At 42.7% G+C, this 17,938-nt stretch overlaps 1 protein-coding gene across 6 annotated transcripts; it reads right to left on the reverse strand.

Annotated features, from left to right (window-relative positions):
• Positions 1-945: 945 nt before the first annotated feature.
• Positions 946-16,230, reverse strand: LOC143371619 (uncharacterized). 6 transcript variants are annotated; one of them, XM_076816981.1, is made up of 16 exons: positions 15,990-16,225; positions 13,851-14,128; positions 13,609-13,710; positions 10,268-11,236; positions 9,701-10,094; positions 9,212-9,570; positions 8,563-8,994; positions 6,099-6,272; positions 5,640-5,849; positions 5,306-5,557; positions 4,935-5,221; positions 4,736-4,838; positions 4,433-4,627; positions 4,016-4,361; positions 3,264-3,820; positions 946-1,691 (listed from the first exon to the last, which is right to left on the reverse strand). In XM_076816981.1, the coding sequence occupies exons 2-16, from the start codon at positions 14,028-14,030 to the stop codon at positions 1,596-1,598; spliced, it is 4,656 nt and encodes a 1,551-aa protein (XP_076673096.1). In that variant the 5' UTR covers positions 14,031-14,128; positions 15,990-16,225; the 3' UTR covers positions 946-1,595. The 6 variants fall into 6 exon arrangements, with proteins under 6 accessions (XP_076673096.1, XP_076673095.1, XP_076673094.1 ...); XM_076816980.1 differs by having other exon boundaries at positions 3,264-4,361; positions 4,736-4,820; positions 15,990-16,230; XM_076816979.1 differs by having other exon boundaries at positions 3,264-4,358; positions 15,990-16,227.
• Positions 16,231-17,938: the final 1,708 nt, after the last annotated feature.

Raw genomic sequence — 17,938 nt, forward strand, 5'->3', positions numbered from 1 at the left:
TTGTAAAATATTTTTCGAGGAAACCGTTTACTTGTAGATAGGTCTTTATACCGTATTTTTATACAACCAGTCCTCTTCAAGCGTGCCAACTTATTATTTCTAGCGTCATTGTGTTTGTCAGTGCTGTTAGCATAACGACGAATGGTGCACAATGTGCACTGTGATACGAAGCTGTTGACACGACAACGATGTAAAGTACCGTCATAGAATACTCATTTTATGATGGCGCGTATTATTACGAATGAGATTAACCGATCAAAAGATAATGTATAATTGAACGGCCAATACTAGAGCATTAAGTGTGTAGATAAATCTTAAAGTATGAGTTAAGTAGAGACTATCGACAGCACGAATGATAATGTTAGACAATCATTTTGCGTGAGTGCATCGTGTGCGTGTGCCTGTAAGCTCGAGCGTCTTTTATACAAATCATCGCAAGCAAAAGTAAAATAATTGTAAACCCGTTAGTTGATACGTTCGATTTAACCGACCGAAATGTTCCCGGAATCTCTTTCGAAATATCTGTCCAGTGCCTTTTACGACTAGTGTTAGATGACGGAAAGCTCGTAAAGAAGATGTTGAGAACTTGGCGTACCTAGAGCTGCTCTTGTTATATAAATAATTTTGTACGAATTTTATTAATCTACGATAGAGAACCTACGGGGAGTCGTGTGAATATTATACATATCTACCGTATACATATAGCGTAGTACTGATTGCGAGTTTAATAAGTGTATGAACGGGAGGTGCATGACAAGAATGTTTTACATCCTGAGAGTTGTTAATTATTTTAAAATAAATCATATCGATCCCATCAACAAGGTATTTCAATTGGAGTTACTTTTATTCTCATTCCCTGTCTCATCCGAGAATAGAAAATAGTGATAATAATAATAATCATCATCTACTTCAACGGCAAAGTAATCATGTTTAATGAAATCAGAATATTCCTTACTGATTCTTTATTTATATACCGAAATTAGTAGGTACAATTGTAGAAGGTACAAAACAGGAACGGATTCGTAAGTGATCACATTTACCTTTGCAGTTAGGAACAACAAGAAGTCACTTATATCGACAGAAGTGACGGCACACCGATAATAAAAATACTTTGCAAGTAAAAAATATTAAACGTAGAAATTTCAGTAGCTTCGAATCAATGATATGGTTTAAAGTCTTTTCCATGTTATGAAGAAATGAAGCAAAATCGTTTTATATATGAAAACAACATACAATCCATAAAATAACGTTCGTTATCGTTTCAACTGACTTCCGAGACGAGTCCAAACGCACTGCCTCATCTCAATTACATAATATCTATTCGTAATACGAACCAAAACGTTTCTTCCGCTGATCCACGGGCCGCATTTGATACACGTATGCACACTAGGCGCCAGAATCGGCTTCCCTTCGGAAATCTGGCAACGTTGCATGTCACTAGAACCGCTGAGTTATGCCTAGTGACATGCAACGTTGCCAAATTTCCGAAGGGAATCCGTTTTGACGCCTACTGCACGTACACGCTTCTATCTTACAGTTAGACAGAAATAAATGTCGAGTAATGTGTCTTCGTGACAATAAAAATTATAGGCGTCTCAAGGCGCGTTGTCAGGCGGTGATTCATTGGAACCACTGCTCGCGACAGGCTTCTCGATGTTTTGAGTACCCTCCTTGGACGATAATTCAGGTACCTAAACAATTACACAGTTAAATCACACACATCGTTTTGCATACAAGGGCAATGAAACAGAAGGTATAGTAAATTTTTTAATTATATTGATATCTATTAAAAAGTAGTAGACAATGCACGTATCGAGAATAGAGAAATAAACATATTAAACCCTTGAGGAGGTGAACACGAAACGAAGTACAGTAAATCCTCGTTATGAGCCCGTTTTTACCTCCCGTTGACAGCCCGGCGACTATCCCCACCATTTCTTGGAAGCCTGCGGTCGAGAGTGCGAGAACCGGGCAACGAGCGAGAGGAAGCGAAAGAGTCAGACACGAAGTTGCCGTCGGGTACGGAGGAGAGAATCATGTCCGTAACCCACTGTGAGCCCATCGCCAGCCCCGTTTCGTGGGGCTCACAACGGGGATTTACTGTAACTAAACTCGTATATTTTCTCTGAAAATCCTTTTGGAGATTAAATATTAAATGTATTACACTATATTTGTATCTATTATGTATAGTATATCAAAGAAAACGATAAAATAAAATTTGTATAAAAGGGGGACTGAAAAGCGTACATTCGAATGTTTTTATTACACTTAAGGGGAGGTTCTGGTCTAAATGTCGATTTTTTTTTATTTCGTTTTTCGAATGTTCAAACTTTTAGGAAAACGTGTTTAAAAGGATTTGTTGAAATTCCTAAAATTCCCGAAGTTCTAGGCATTTGAGTAGCGGCAAATGCATGGGCAACAACCGTCCACTCCGGCGCTCACGTAAAACTTCAAATGCGTTTTTCTCGAAACAGTGTTCTCAAAACGGTGGGACCTGTATCTTCAAAAGTTATTATCCGATTCGACTGAAACTTTTTTTATTTTGAAGATTATTCTTTTGGCTAGGGGCGGGGAGCTAAAGAAATTACAAAAAGTTGAAAATTTATCATTTTTAAAGGCGATGAAGGGACGAAAAATACAGGGAAAAGTGATTTCAAACTTGAAGTGTCGTTATTTTCTAAAAAAATACAATTTTTGTAATTTTTTAGCCCCCCCCCCCTATCTGAAAGAATTCAGTATGATGGACCTGCCCCTAAACAAAATGGTCCCCAAGAAATAAAAATATGTATCATATCTCAGATAGTGTTAAATACATAGGTATATCAGTTTGTTACACTCTGAATCTTAATCCTTTGTAGTTCCACTAAATAAGACCTTGATGATCTTGAAATGTCAGGAACCATGATCCTGAGAAAATTAGTTCTATCTTTATAGTTTTCGTAAGTTTAAAGCAGTGAGTTTTGTATGATATTCCTTGATGCATTTATTTTTTGGTCATCACAGACTACGTGTACTTTATTCAGCAATGTCTTCAAAAATATGCCAGGTAGATTACCATAAAGTTTTCAGATTGTAACAAAGAATTTCAAACTATAAGTAAAGCCACAAGCTTGTTTCATCATTATTCAGACGAGAACGCAAACAGATCAGTGTTTAGGAGTTAATTATTGTAAACGTATTAATAGTTTTCTATACCATCAAGTATTGTTATCATAATACTATAATACTATAGAATAGGGCCAGAGACCTAAAAGTTATCTTACCTGGCGAGGTAGATCAGTCATATTTGTTCGTAGTCTTTGACTAGGCAGAATATCAGGCATAGGAGGAGGAACAGGTGGCTCTCCGTACACCTCGTGAAGTTCTTCGAGTCTGGTGCTCAACGCAGAACCCCTTCTGTTGGTGGCGTTCATTTTATTCATCAGCCACTTGGCCTGCTCCTCCAGTCTCTTTAATCTATCTTCCCGCGCGGCTAAAGCTTCCTCCGGTGTTCGAGCCTTTCCCGCAGAGACTTTGCTCTCTTCTTGCCTCGAAGAGCCAGCTTCCGAGGAGCTCTCCACTCTTCCATCTACAGCGAGGGGACACGTGTGGGCGGAATCCGCGGTAGAGAATTCTTTGACAGTCTCCAAGCTCGAGGACGAGTCCACGGAAACACTGTCCGAGTCTATCACACTCTCTACCGACCGGGGCCTGCGTTTCTCGAGATCTTTCGCCTCCGTTTCCTGACCCAACGGTGAAACCGCCGTGGCCGAGTCGAACGAGGAGGAAAATGAAACGCTGTCGGAACGCTCTTCGGCGACCGACAACAATGGGCCGAAAACTGGAGCAAAAATTCGATTAGACGGGCCAACGATCAGGGGATCGCTGAACTGAACGTTCTTTGCGGTCAAAGGTGTCACAGTGGGCGGGGGAAAGGGACCGATAGAGAAAACAGACGGCGTGCTGGTAGTGCTAGTTACGGCGGGTACGTGAGAAACAGATAATGTTGGACGTGCTTCAGTCTTTGCTTTCTCACCCTCCATGTCCGTTGGTTTCTGAAAATTCCCCGCTAGGTTCGACGGCAACTCGCCTGGTTCGAGGACCTCAAGCACAGGGAGCACTTTCAAATTGTCATTATTCACTTCGAACGGCTCCGGTTTATGCAACGCGACCCATGATTCGCGAGTGCAGTCTATCGTAGGGGGATCGTTTGAGGAGTCATCTTTCACGACGTTCTCCAGATGGTTTACTTCACTACTTGGACTTGCAAGGATTGGTGGAGGTGCACTTGACTCCTTCACGCCTATGAGATTCTGGATGACGTTTGTCAGAGCTTGGTCCAGGGGATCCAATGAGTCTGGCGAAGTTTCCGTCACCACCTGCTATAAGAATACCATAATCTGTGAGTGTGAAGATTGGCAGGGAATTTAATTTTTAATAACCCTTTACTTACTGTCGTTTCCGTTATGCTTGCAGACCCAATGTTCAAAGTCGCATCCGCTACTTCAGTATCGTCCAGTTCACATTCTGTCTCGGGGGTAGGTGTTCGTTGCTCCAGCGTTGCCGAGGAACCTGTCTTCGGCTCTGACAGTTCAGTGTCAGTTGGTTGCTCTGATTCTGTGTCAGGGGTTGGTGCTCGAGGATTCTCCTGGACGCATTGTTGTTATAAATAGAATTTCGAAAGCAATTCGGAATAGTGCGAGTGATAATCAAAATAATTGCTCGACTGTTAATTAAAGGAGGAAAAATATCATACCTTTCGCGGTTTTCTCCGCGGGCCTGGTCTAATCCTATCTTCGACAGCGTTATCCTCTTCATCCGTGTCATCCCCACGCTCGTCGCTGAAACCACTTTCGGCGCTATATCGGGAAATTAATCATAATCGCAATTAAAAAAAAAACGAAGAGAATTCAAACGAATTTGAATTAAAGAAAAGAATAGAAGCATTGACCCACCTGTTGTTAAAGGAGTCTTGAACAACCAACGCTTTTCTCGCAGCGAACTCTCGTCGCAAGCTTCTCCATTCTAACTCGGTGTTGGTATTCTTCTGCCTGGCCGATTCCCATTTCTCGCGACAGTATTCCAATTCCTGTTTCAGCTCCTGCAGCATTTTCCGCTTTTGCTGCAATTCGTATCGCAAAATTTTTTCGTGCGTGTGTAGCTGCTGGTGTTGAGCCTGCATTCGATCAACGATAGTCCAAGTTTTGCTCAACTCCGCTGACACCGCGGACAGCCTCTTTTCCTGGGGAAATATTCCAGGATGTTTGGTCGAAAACGTGCTTACGAGTCTGATGTATATTCGAAACAGTATCTACCATTGCTTTACCTGTTCACTAAGTTTACATTCCAAATGAGAGTTCAACTGCTTCATCCGGTTCATTTCCTTCTCCAAATGTTTCTTCTCCAGGATTAACTCTTTTAAACGAATGTACGTTTTGCTGACGGATATCACTAATCTGGGGCCAGCAGGTGTATCAACAGATTTGTAACAGCAGTTTGAATCCGAGGAAGATGCTGCAGATGTGGATGCACTGCCGTCTGCGTGACAACTCAGTAATTCCAACAAAACGCGCCACACCTGGGATGAAATATATCGCGATACAATGTCAGCATTATATGAAATTGTATTCCATGAACATTTATTTTCCAGATGCTGTTACCTTGGGCAAATTATGAGCTATGTCTTCTTGCTGTAGATCATCTTCCTTCCTCTCTGCGTCATCGTCAGTCCCATTGGTTTCTCCCTCAACACGTTTCTGATTTCCTTTGGCACCCTCGACTTGTTCTATTAAGTCAAGTAGAAGCTTTGGAAGCGCTGCCGCCTCGGTGCTTTGCTCTTTCGCCATGTCACTGATTAGGTCATGATTCTCCTGATAAGTAGTAAAATTGATTTGAAAAGCGGACAAATTCTGTAATTTATAGTAACGTACTCGTAATCTGAAATTTAATTTGACGACGGTAAAGTCCGAGGTACAAGAAGATTATCTTTGGCCCAATAAATTGACGACAAGGTAGTATACAGTGCAAAGCTATTTCTGAAATTGTTTGAATGGCGTCCAAGGATTAATTAGAATGTTACACTTGTGTGCCGAAATGAGAATTGATCAGGTTTCTAATACCTGGAGTAACTGAGTCAGTCGATCGAGGTCCATGTCGGCGGAGGAAGCACCGATCAACATCTGAGAAAACAATCCGTTGATGAGCGACATTTGATTCTGGAGATCCCTGCAATCCGCCTTGGTAAGTCCCAGCTGGGACTCCAAATTCGATATCTGTGTATCCTGCACATCGATCTGACACAGACGCAAAAAGAAACGTTACAATAAGACAATATAAAGTAATTTCATAAGTCTATAGAGCAGCGCCGTTCAGGAGGTGCCCGTACGGGCAACAGATCAGACTACCCGGGCCAAACACTTGTCGGCGGCGAGCAAGTCACGCCTCCCCGGGCAATAAGGTACAGATGCCAGGATGAACAAGGACCGTCGCGTCGACTCAACAGTACTAACGTCTAAATACACTTGTCAGTTCCGTGTCAGTACCGTTCTGGAGTGCCAGTGATAAGAAGAAGAGGGGCGTAGAGGGTCTCTTCTTCTTACCACTAGCACGACGGATACGGAACTGACACGGAACGGATATGTGTGCGCGGACCTTCAGAATGAACCTACTAACACATGCCTGCCTACTAGGGATGTACGGGTAATCAGATGTGTCGGGTACCCGAGCGGTTGGGTCGGGTCGGGTAAAGTCGGGCGGGCTCGGACGGGGGCCCGGGACAGACGGGCCCACGGGTAGTCTGACTGTGTAGGGTAGCTTGATTATTTCGGGTAATGCGGTGTTTGATAAGTTGATATACGTATTCAGCGTTTTTAAACAACCAAGTACTCCACAAGCATGTACAAAACTCTTAACCTATATGAAACTTCAGAATAGGATAATTTTCACGTGAAAAAATAATGCTCCTAACGGATTTGTTCAAAATCCTCCTTAAGTAAAAATTCAACTTATGCACCTTATACAAAATTAATATACAGGTTGTATCAAATGAAGTTCATTTTGAATAAACCCGTTAGAAGCATTATTTTTTCACGTGAAAATTATCTTGTTCTGAAGTTTCATATAGGTAAAGATTTTGTACATGCTTGCCGAGTACTCGGTTGTTTAAAGAAGCTGAATACGTATATCAACTTATCAAACACCGCATTACCCGAAATAATCGAGCTACCCGACACGATCGCGCTACCCGAAGTAATCGGGCTGCACGACACAGTCGGACCTGTGATGCCAGATCGGGGACGGGTTCCCTCGAGAATTTCCCCCACCTCGCGCATACTACGCCGGAGCTGCGTGTCCGTGAGTTGGACTCCGAAACGCCGAGCTCACGGACACGCTGCTCCGGCGTAGTATGCGCGAGGTGGGGGAAATTCTCGAGGGAACCCGTCCCCGATCTGGCATCACAGAGTCGGGGTACCCGTAGACCCATCTGTCCCGGGCCCCCGCCAGCGGCAGTGGCCGCGATGGAAACACCGGTTCTCGTTCGATCACCGAAGTTAAGCATCGTGGGGCGCGTATCGGGGAAAGATGGGTGACCGTTTTTCTCCTGGTGCGTTGCTTGCTGCTGGCAACCTTACGGGTAGGTTTCCCCGGTTGCGAACGTTTATAATTCGTGACCGTTATGGCCTACCCAATAGAGCAACTCTTTCGGAACCCACTATGCTTTCCGCCTTCTCTGTGGCCTGCACGGTGGTTTCCTAGGGAGGAATGATGCTCACTCCATCTTGCCCGGTTTATATGCTGCTATAGAGGAGACTCTGAGGCGCAGCGCGTCAGTTGGACCTTTCAAAAACCGACACTATCTGTCCCGGGCCCCCGTCCGAGCCCGCCCGACTTTACCCGATCCGACCCGAGCCCGAATAGTCGGGTACCCGCACACCTCTACTGCCTACGCATCTACGAGCCTGTACAACCGTTCCTCCCCACTCCGCTGTAACGATAGCTGACGTGACTGCCCGGAGCTATGCCCACAGACAGCGTTTGCCCCGGGCAGTGGCGGACGCCCTTGCCCGCCAAACGGTAGCCTGAACGGCGCTGCTATAGAGGATGCGGCTGAAACGATGGCACAGCAGACAGGGAGTGATTCCTCGTGCAAAAGTAAGTCAAAAGTGCAAGGCCCAGTTTCTGAGGAGTCGACTTTCAAAAAACGCTCAGTAAATACAGAACAGCCGTGAGTGAAATGAATCCTTGTGTGGAAATAAGTCAAAATTATAGAACACCTCTCTTCCAACGCAGCTTTGTTTTTCAGAAAACTGATGGGTCTTCAAACTCGATTCTCTTGAAAACAAAGCGCCATTCGAAAAAAAGTTATTCTACAATTTACTGTTGCATTCTGTCAATTCTTAGTCAGGTGCACACGTACCCAACTAATTTTCAAAATCGCTTTTTTTTCCAAAACTAAGCCTCGTATGAAAGAAATTTATTCTGCACTTTTGGCATACTTTGGCACTAGGAACCATCTCCTTCCCGATTGTACCAGTATTTCGGCCGCAGTCTGTAGTTTCCTGCAGACGGACACTGTCTTCATACCTTCTCGTCAGCTTTCTTCAGGTCCTCCTCTAAACACTCGGACTTTTTCGAGGAATGATCCAATCTCTCCTTTATATCGACGAGTTCTCTGATAGCCGCTTCTTTCAATTCGCACAGTATCTTCAATCTCTCGTTGTAAAGGCACTTCAAGCTATTGATGCTCTCCAGCTGACGCTCGCATTCTAGACCAACCTCGTCCTTCACGTCCAAGAAACGTCTGTCCCCCAATCTGACCAGAATCTGCGCGAGATGGTCCTTCAGTTCGTTGGCACGGGATTCTCTGGTGTGAACAGCTTCTCGTGTCTTGTTGGTAATATCCGTCAAGCATCGAATGCGGTAACGATGCTGATCGGGCTCAGTTTCCAGCTGATAACGTAAGTCGTCCACTTTCTCGATTTGGAAACGAATGTCGTTCCTGAGTTCGTCAGACACCTACCATTCACATATTAAATTTTCAATCGTTACTTGACAATAATTAAATTATTCAACAGCGATACATTTCAAATAGTTTGAAGTGGATGTTCCTAAACTACTTTCCTAATTTTAAGTATATAAACTGAACTCTTTAAATTGTTTACTTAATTTTAAATCGCAACACAGTAGATTGCTCTAAGCGAACTTCTCTTTCTTCCAATTTTATTCTCCGCACCTTCAAAATGCTCGACAACCGTTGAGCTTCCATGCGCTTCACTGCCAACTCTTGTTCATCTGGTTTCTGATCTTTTATTCTAGACCTCCTCGAGTTTCCATCAGCTCCACTTGCTTGCACCTGACTTTGAGGATCGTTGTGGGCGGATCTCAGTAGATCCAACACCCTCGATGTTTCGGAATGAGCCTCCTTCTCTGCGTCTAATTCACGCCTGAGTCGCTCCATTTCCGATGAAACAGCTGCGATTGCCCGTTGCCTAGCTTCCCTCTTCAGTGTCAACTCTTTTTTGAATTCTTCTATGTTGGGCGCGCGATCTGCTGGTGGACTTTCCTGCGGATTATCTACCGATCCCATTGAGTCTACGGAGAATGAGAACGATCGCATAATTCTAGAAGATATACTTTAAACACATTTGGGGTTTGAACTTTGAGGTTTTATTATGTGCAGGCTTAAAATTCTTTAAAATTGAATTAAATTGAGTAGACATACCAACATCCTCTTTCGAAGCGTCATTACTATCGCCATTCCTGCCAGTCTTGATAGTCTCCTTTAGTCTTTGAATCTCATCTAAAGCGTCCTCAAGAGCTTTTATTTGTTTCTTCTTATCCGAGACTTCCTCGGACAGTTGCGCCTTCAATTTCAAAGTCTTCTGGCCTTCTATGCTCTTGATTTGCTCCTTCTCCAATAATAATTTCTGCACGTCTTCCTCCAGGCTAGAGATCCTAGCCTCGGCAGTGTACTTTTGTAAGTTGAAAGCATCAACTTCTTTCAGCAGCCTTTCTGTTTCCTTCGTGGCTGCATCGAACTTTGCTATAAGCTTGTCGTATTCTTCCCTGTGGTCCTGCAAAATCGATTCTACTCCTTCGTGATGGGCCTTTGAGTCCTAAAAACAATCATCAATTTCGTGGAACATAAAAATACACATAAATGTGAAATATTTGAGCGATTAAACTATTACCACTAGTTTCTGTTAATAAAATTATTGCTACTAGGAATCATTCTCTCAAAGCCACTTTCTGAGGTTGAGGAACATTGATAAGTATTTGAAACACACACCTCGGAATCCTTCGTCAACTTCTCCACCATCTTTTTCTGTTCCGCCAAGTCGTGCACCAGCTTCTCGTTCATAATTTGGCACTCTAACCGTTCAGCCTTTAATTTCTCGGTTTCCTCCAACAGCCTCGTCACCTCCATCCTGGATGTACTTTCCGCCAGACCCTCCTCACCTTCCGCCCCGATTTCTTCTTTCCTCTTAGACTTCTCTAAATGCAAATTCACTATCGACCGACTCGTTTCGTTGCTGGACTTAGAATCGCTCGTGTCTTCGTCGTGTGTGCTACGTATTCTATGAATAGACGTCGTTCGACCCTCGTCATCCGTCATCCCCATGCGACACACCGAAGGCTGACTTTTTAATTCGCGTTCAGGTACGTCAGTGCTATTTAGAATCCTATCGCGGATGACATCGCGCGCAATATCGTCTGCCTGTCGGCGAACCGTCGCTGACGAGCCCCAATCCTCCATTGGACAGCAAACATTCGTGCACCCTTGTTGTTCCTCTTCCCTCTCGGGCCCTCGACAGTTCATCATCAGCTCTAGCCTCTCGATTCTAGATCGAAGCTTCTTATCCTCTACCTGGCGCAGGTTCCTTTCCCTGCTGCGACATGGGTCCCAGGTATTCGCCAATAAGTCCTCCAATCGACCGATTCTGAGCTCTATCCTTCGCCTCTCTTCTTCCTCATCGTCGTCCCATTCTTCATCAGCCGCCAATCGTTTCTTCAGTGCCTCGTCCTGCGTCTTAACTGACACTTCCCGCCTCTTTGTCTCCTTCTCCTTCCTGAGCTCTGTGTACAACGCCTCCAAATGAACCAACGTGGCGGTGTAAGCGGACGTCAGCTGCTGATTGGCCATAGCAAGCTGCGAGATTACTCTTGAAAGCTCCATGGCTTCTTGGTGCTGCTGAGAGAACGAAGGGCTATGCCCCTCGGCTGCCTGCCAACCTGTCATCTGTGCGGCATACGTCAACTGCAACATAAATAAATGGACTCATTTCAGGGATGCTAATTGAACTGACCGGCTGATCAATGATCGGAATTCTGGATCAAGGAATGGGTACGTGGCCCGTTGCTCGTTTTGCATTGCAATGTGAACAATTACTTTTACGCGGGAGTAAAGGACTTATTTCGACACAACTGAAATCAACAACGATTTCAGTGCAAGTGGCGAAGTCAGTTCGTCTCATTTATTTTAAAATATCTACGTTCAGAGAGAATTGAAGCCATGAAATTCAAGTTTTTCGAGAGGCTTAGGTTGATGATTAGCTATTGAAAGCATTATGTCCTATTAAATAGCTATCCACAAGATTCTGAGTACCGTGTTTATTCAATTGCGGAATATGTATTCAACTGTAGAATATAAAAGGAAAGACAGAGAGGCGAAAGGTTAATGAATCTTGATGTAAACGATCATTATTACATACAGTCACTTACATAAAGAACCGTGAGGGTACTACAGAATTCTCGAGAGAGTTAGGAAACCTTTCTGATAGGGTAAGCAGGCCAGTAGATGGACGGTTTAGCGGATTCCGAAGTTTACATCAAGGTGTTTCTTAGAAATGTCTGTTGTATTAGAAAAAAAAATCAAAAGCACGTAAAAATGTATAAATTTAAAGAAAAAAATTAATGTAAGTAAAAAAAATTAATGTATTTAAGCATAAAATGAAAATTCTACTCATAGCCCGTGTCACCAGTAGATGGACTATAAGGCCAGTAGATGGACAGTTTAGAACCAATAGATGGACGGGTGCCTGGCTAGACGTATAAAAGGCTTATTAGCTATAGTGGTGACCTAGATTAAGGCATTTTCTGTTAAAATGTAGTTCATTTCATCAAAATTAAAAACGTATGCAGTCTTCATTGTCCGAAAACAGTGCAACAGGTTATGGCCCCAGAGTGCAAAAAAAGTGAGGTTATATCTATCCTAAAGTGATCAGACGTCCTGGATCGTGTAGGACTGTCCCGATTTGACATGCAACCTTTTTAACATTTTCATAGTGGCACAAAGTAAAAATATATATCCATATAGTTATTTTTGATAATCTATGATCTACGTAGTTAATTTTTTGTTACGAAAAAAAGCGTTTTTAATTTTGTTTTAATTTATCAGAAGTATGCATTTATTATATAATTAAATAAACTAAGAAAATGATGTCCCTACGAATGTGGTAAGCTTCTTTTTGCATGTCCCAGGTTCAATTCTGTTCTGTCCATCTACTGGGCTTAGGTTAGAAAATCCATACCAGTACATGGACAGTCATTTTTATAAGTTCTATCGTTTTATTTTTCTTTGTTTACGCGTTTACTTATAGATTGTTAATATTTCAATGCAATCATCTATTACATACCACTTTACAATACGTCCTAACACGTTTTTTATTAACTTAAAGGCACGAATACGCTGAGCAGTGGCTACTAAGAATCGAGCGCATAGCGCATACTGGCGTAAGACCGTACATATAAATACTTTTCCGCATACAAAAAAAATTCAATAAATATATTAATGTTTTATAAAACAACAAACGCTTTTTCTACAAAATAAAAAAACAATAATATAGATTAGAACTCTAATTCTTTCAATATTAACGACCAACCAACGATTCGTCCATCTACTGGCCCCGTCCATCTACTGGCCTGCTTACCCTGCTTCTTGAACTTGTCTTCGGTCAATTCAAATCTCTGAACGACCTGGGCACCGCGCGTCTACGCAAACAGTCACAGCGAAGGTGTCCGCTGTTCTAACGCCTATGTAATTGCTACGAAGCTTTCGAAAGCTCGATCCACGCCCAATGATCCACGAAAGTCCACTGGCACAAGGCTCACCGCGTTCTGTGAAGGAACTCGAGACACGAGGGCACGTGATCGCGATCGATGCCTGCGAACTCGCTTCTTCGTGACCGTGACTCAGCGTGTTCTCCCGAAATCACGATGAGCCGGGAGCTTTTGGAGATCGGCCAGCAGCTAGCTTTTCCGCGGGACAAAAGAACGCGCTCCGCTTGGAAAATTTTGAACAAGCTTCTGCGCACCACTGTTGTTTTCCAACAGAACCTCGGGGTGTTTCCTTACTCCTTTCGGTCATTCGAGATTGATTAAATTTAGACATCTCGCGGAGATGCAGCTTTGCTATCGACTTCGACCGTTTACATTCAAAGCAACCGTGCCGCCACGAGGCTGTGACGCGAGTAGACACGTGATTTCGCAGACGCCCGCTTTTAAAAAGTTCAGAGCTTCTGCATATATCTCGTGATTCAAAGTTGAATCATGGAAAACTGAGTATTTTTGTGAATCGAGGATCTAAATGCCTCCGACTATTTTTATGGGCAAAAAGAATATATTGCTCACCAAAGTTTCTCGACGGGGTGGCCGCAGGTTTGACAAACTTGGCGCCGATGGTCGCTGAGCCCACGATTCCTCGTCCTTAAATGTCGAGTATGGACTTGGAGCCTGCAACGTTTGTTTTCATAACGAATGGATTTCACAGAGATCCCTAAATCCTTTATATCAGCCGCGTGAATTTCTTTCTCGCAAATAACTGGTCGGCGAAGACACTCCCCAGACTAATAAATATTCGCTTTAAATTTAACCTGCGATCGAGGTTCTTCACCCACGTCCAATGCGCTGGTCCTCGTCCTTTGTCGTATATTCTCGTTCGTGTATTCTAGACAGCAGGATTTCTCTGTCCCGCAGATAAATGTTTCTTCGCTTCGTTCTCTCAAAGATGCCGCAGGAGGAGCTTCACTGTTATTACTACTAGCCGCACCCATGCTGTACCTATTCTACTTAAACTACAAATTTCCACGTACACTTTCTTTCTATAACTAGAATTCGATTGCCTTTTTTTTGGAACAAGCAGGTATGTTATCTGAAACAATAACGAAAGCAATATTTAATACTTTGGATTTTTCAGTTTCTGTGTTTCAAGTACAAACGCGAGTTAAAACGTTTTTACACTTTTCGCGCTTTCACGGCTCATTTTTTAGCGACATACGGAAAAATAAAGAAGATAAAGTAAAAATGAAAGAGTTGAATTTTTGCTCTAACTAATAATTTTAAATTTAATTATTAAAAGCCACGTTTATTTTTCTACATTCCATCCATTCGATATTTTCTCAAATTTGTTATTTAAATATAAGTTAATCCTCGCTGATTTACCAAATTACGATTAGCGTCGCCAAAAAAAAGAGAGGGGTGTGTATAGGGGGAGGGGCAGCAAGTTGGCACAGGGAAAAAAACTCGAACAGGTCAACTTGTATTTTTAGAAGGTAGATCAGTCTAGATTCTTTATTTTTAAGTACATATTACTCTCGGTTGAAGAGTAGAAAGGTGTCGGGAAGGCTACCCACGGGATAAAAGGAAACGCTGTCATGCGTTTTTAATAGAAATTTGTTATCTCACTCTTTTCTGCGAATTTCAAGCTTGAAGCTCCCCCTCATTTCTTTCGATAGCTGAAATATTTTTTCTTCCTCCTGTGCTGAAGATCAAAGGTACTTTTTTATGGAAGGGAATTCTCGAAGAAGCTTTATGACTCGCGTGCCACCGAAATTCCCCTCGCTTCACGAGGCGTGATGTAAATACACTTAAATATAACTCGATCTCCGATCGAAAGCGGCACCGCGGTTCGGACGCGAACAAACGAAAACAAAACGCCGATGAACGAACGGACCTCCATATCTGCGTTAAGCAAATAGCTGCGATAAAGGCTCGGGAAGGAAGTAAAATTACTCCGTAACTTAAAATACTTGCAGTTATACAGACAGTGTCGGTTTATACAAGGTCCAACTGACGCGCTGCGCCTCAGAGTTTCGTGTATAGAAGCATTGAAACCAAGCAAGATGGAGTGAGCATTTAATCTCTTTCTAGGAGGCCACAGGGTGGACACGGAAAGCAGAGTGAGGTCTGAAAGACCACGTCTTAACTCGATGGGATCGCCGTAAGGAATTTTTGCTATTGGGCAGGCCATACGGTCACGAATTATAAACGTTCGCAACCTGGGAAACCTACCCCGTCGTAAGGCCCGTTTCCACACTATCGGTCCGGTCACGGTCCAGTCTCGATCAAAATCATATCCGTGAGCGTCCAACACTATCAAGTCTGGACCGTGACCGGACCCCGATAGTGTAGAACGGACCTAAGGTTGCCAGCAGCAAGCAACGCACCAGGAGAAAAACGGTCACCCATCTTTCCCCGATACGCGCCCCACGATGCTTGACTTCGGTGATCGAACGAGAACCGGTGTTTCCATCGCGGCCACCGCCGCTGGCATACTTGCAGTTACAGAGAAACCCACAAACAAAACTTGCTTAATAATGATCTAACAAACTAAAATGGATATGCAACGAAATCAATTGTAACTAATGTACGCCAAGTATCAATGGAAGTATACGGCGCCGAATTAACAACCGAAACAAACGCTACCGTGATGCCGCAAATACGTCATAAATAGATGCACCAAGCACTTGAGCACGCGATCCAAATTTAGATCTGCACGAACTGCTCGATAAATTGCATATCGAGCCACATGCAGTAATTACATGTGTCGTAAGTCACGTAATCATCGAATAGTCGGGACGTCACGTTGAAGAGCTCCACGAAAATCAGCAGAAGTTGTGAAAGTTGTGGAAGAGCAAGAAAAATAGCCACCGGTCGATATAGATGAAACTGTTCTCTTACTGACGCTCGCGGTGATAACGCTTGTTTGGTTGTTTATTATAGCTATTACTCACCTATGGTCATTCGAATCGTTGAACATTCACAGGGTTCGATTTTCTTAGGGTCAACGACGAGTCTTGACTACCGTTCGTTGCTTGCGGCCAGCGACTCACTTCTCTAAAAATACCGTTTCGAAAGACCGCGTGCGCGAAGACGACGAAGCCTTCGGTTGGAAGAGGTCCCGCGCAACCGCGGTCCCCATTTCCATGTGATTTCCCGCGATCCAGGAAGTCGATTCGGTCGCTCAATAAATTCCGTGAATCGCTGGGCCGTTTAGTTGAAACCTTAGACTCGTTACGCACTTGCCATTAATCTTCGGGATGCATTATTTTGTTGCCAGAATATTCCTGCCTTCTGATGACTAGATTTGCTACTGTAGTGAATTATATTATTGTGAAGCGTTTCATTAAAGCTGGCATTTTTTAAAGATGATGTACATTAATTTTCTTTCGAGCAAATTGTGTGAAGGACATATTAATAATAATGAATAATAGATGTAAACGATCTATAAATTAATACTTTGTTAATTATATTACTATACAATAACACTGTCCAACAGCCATTTTGTTCTGCAAGATTCAATAGCCGTTTCTTATAGATTTTTGTGCGCTGAAAACGAGTCCGCAAACCGTTTGTCGCCATCACCCTCAGTTTTTGAGAAATTCGATTTTGAAAAAAAAATGAAAATTTTCAACTTTGAACATCTTTTGTGTCGAAGCAGTAATAGTTATTCGGTTGCATGGTTTATCAAATTATTCTATGAACCCACGCGAACACAACGATATAAATTATGATTAAATTATAAGCATTTAAATATGTTTAAACAACGATCAAAGGGAAAAGGACACCCGAAATGCACCAATTTTTGCAGATATCATTAAATATATTTCCAAAACTAGGGGTGTAGGAGAAAATCTGACTACTCCACGCGATGCAGCAGAAATTTTTCTTTCGGAAACCACCAACAGAAGTGGTAAGTCACATTTTGTTTTCAATACAGAAGCGAAATAGTTTGGCAAAACGTGCGGCGTCGACAGTGGTAGTCAAGCGCGTTAAGCGATTGTGTGACGCTGAACGGCAGTATATCGCGCGCCGGCGTTGACTACCACTGTCGCCGCCGCACGTTTTGCCAAACTATTTCGCTTCTGTATTGAAAACAAATTGTGTCTTACCACTTCTTTTGATGCTTTCCGAAGGAAAAATATCTGCCGCGTCCGATGGAGTAGTCAGATGTTCTCCTAGACCCTTAGTTTTGGAAATAAATTTAAAGATATCTGCAAAAGTGGGTGCATTTCGGGTGTTCTTTTCCCTTTGATCGTTGTTTAAACATATTTAAATGTTCATAATGCACCAATAACTTATATCGCTGTATTCAGGACGGTTTATAGAATAATTTGACGCTACAAGCAACCGAATAACTATTACTGCTTCGACACAAAAGATGTTCAAATTTGAAAATTTGCATTTTTGTTTCAAAATCGAATTTCTCGAAAACTGAGGGTGATAGCGATAAACGGTTTGCGGATTCGTTTTCAGCGCACAAAAATCTATAAGAACCGCCTATTGAGTGTTACAGAACAGAAAAAAAGTTTAATTTTGTTGGGCACTGTAACACTCTCTTGTTGCAAGAGCTATTATCCAACAGATTTTTGGCATCCCGTTCATTAATTTCTATAAACAATTTGTAGGAATTGCGTCTCAGGCTTGCAATAAATATCTTTAGAGTTACTTTTCATTGTCTCGACTGCGTTCTTTCTTCCTTCGAAACTTTCCACTCAATCTAGTCCATAAATACTGAATAAGTAATTAGTAAATGATAGTCCGGCGGCTGATGCATTAACTTTAAGCACACTTTTCGTCTTTGCACTTTAAGGAGACTTACGGTACGCTTAGATTTGTTTTTTAACTGAAAAATAAAATTCTCTTTTACGAGTCGTATAATAAGAAATGCTATAGGTATTTC

Source organism: Andrena cerasifolii, chromosome 7 (genome assembly GCF_050908995.1).
Source record: "Andrena cerasifolii isolate SP2316 chromosome 7, iyAndCera1_principal, whole genome shotgun sequence".
Taxonomy (NCBI): domain Eukaryota; kingdom Metazoa; phylum Arthropoda; class Insecta; order Hymenoptera; family Andrenidae; genus Andrena; species Andrena cerasifolii.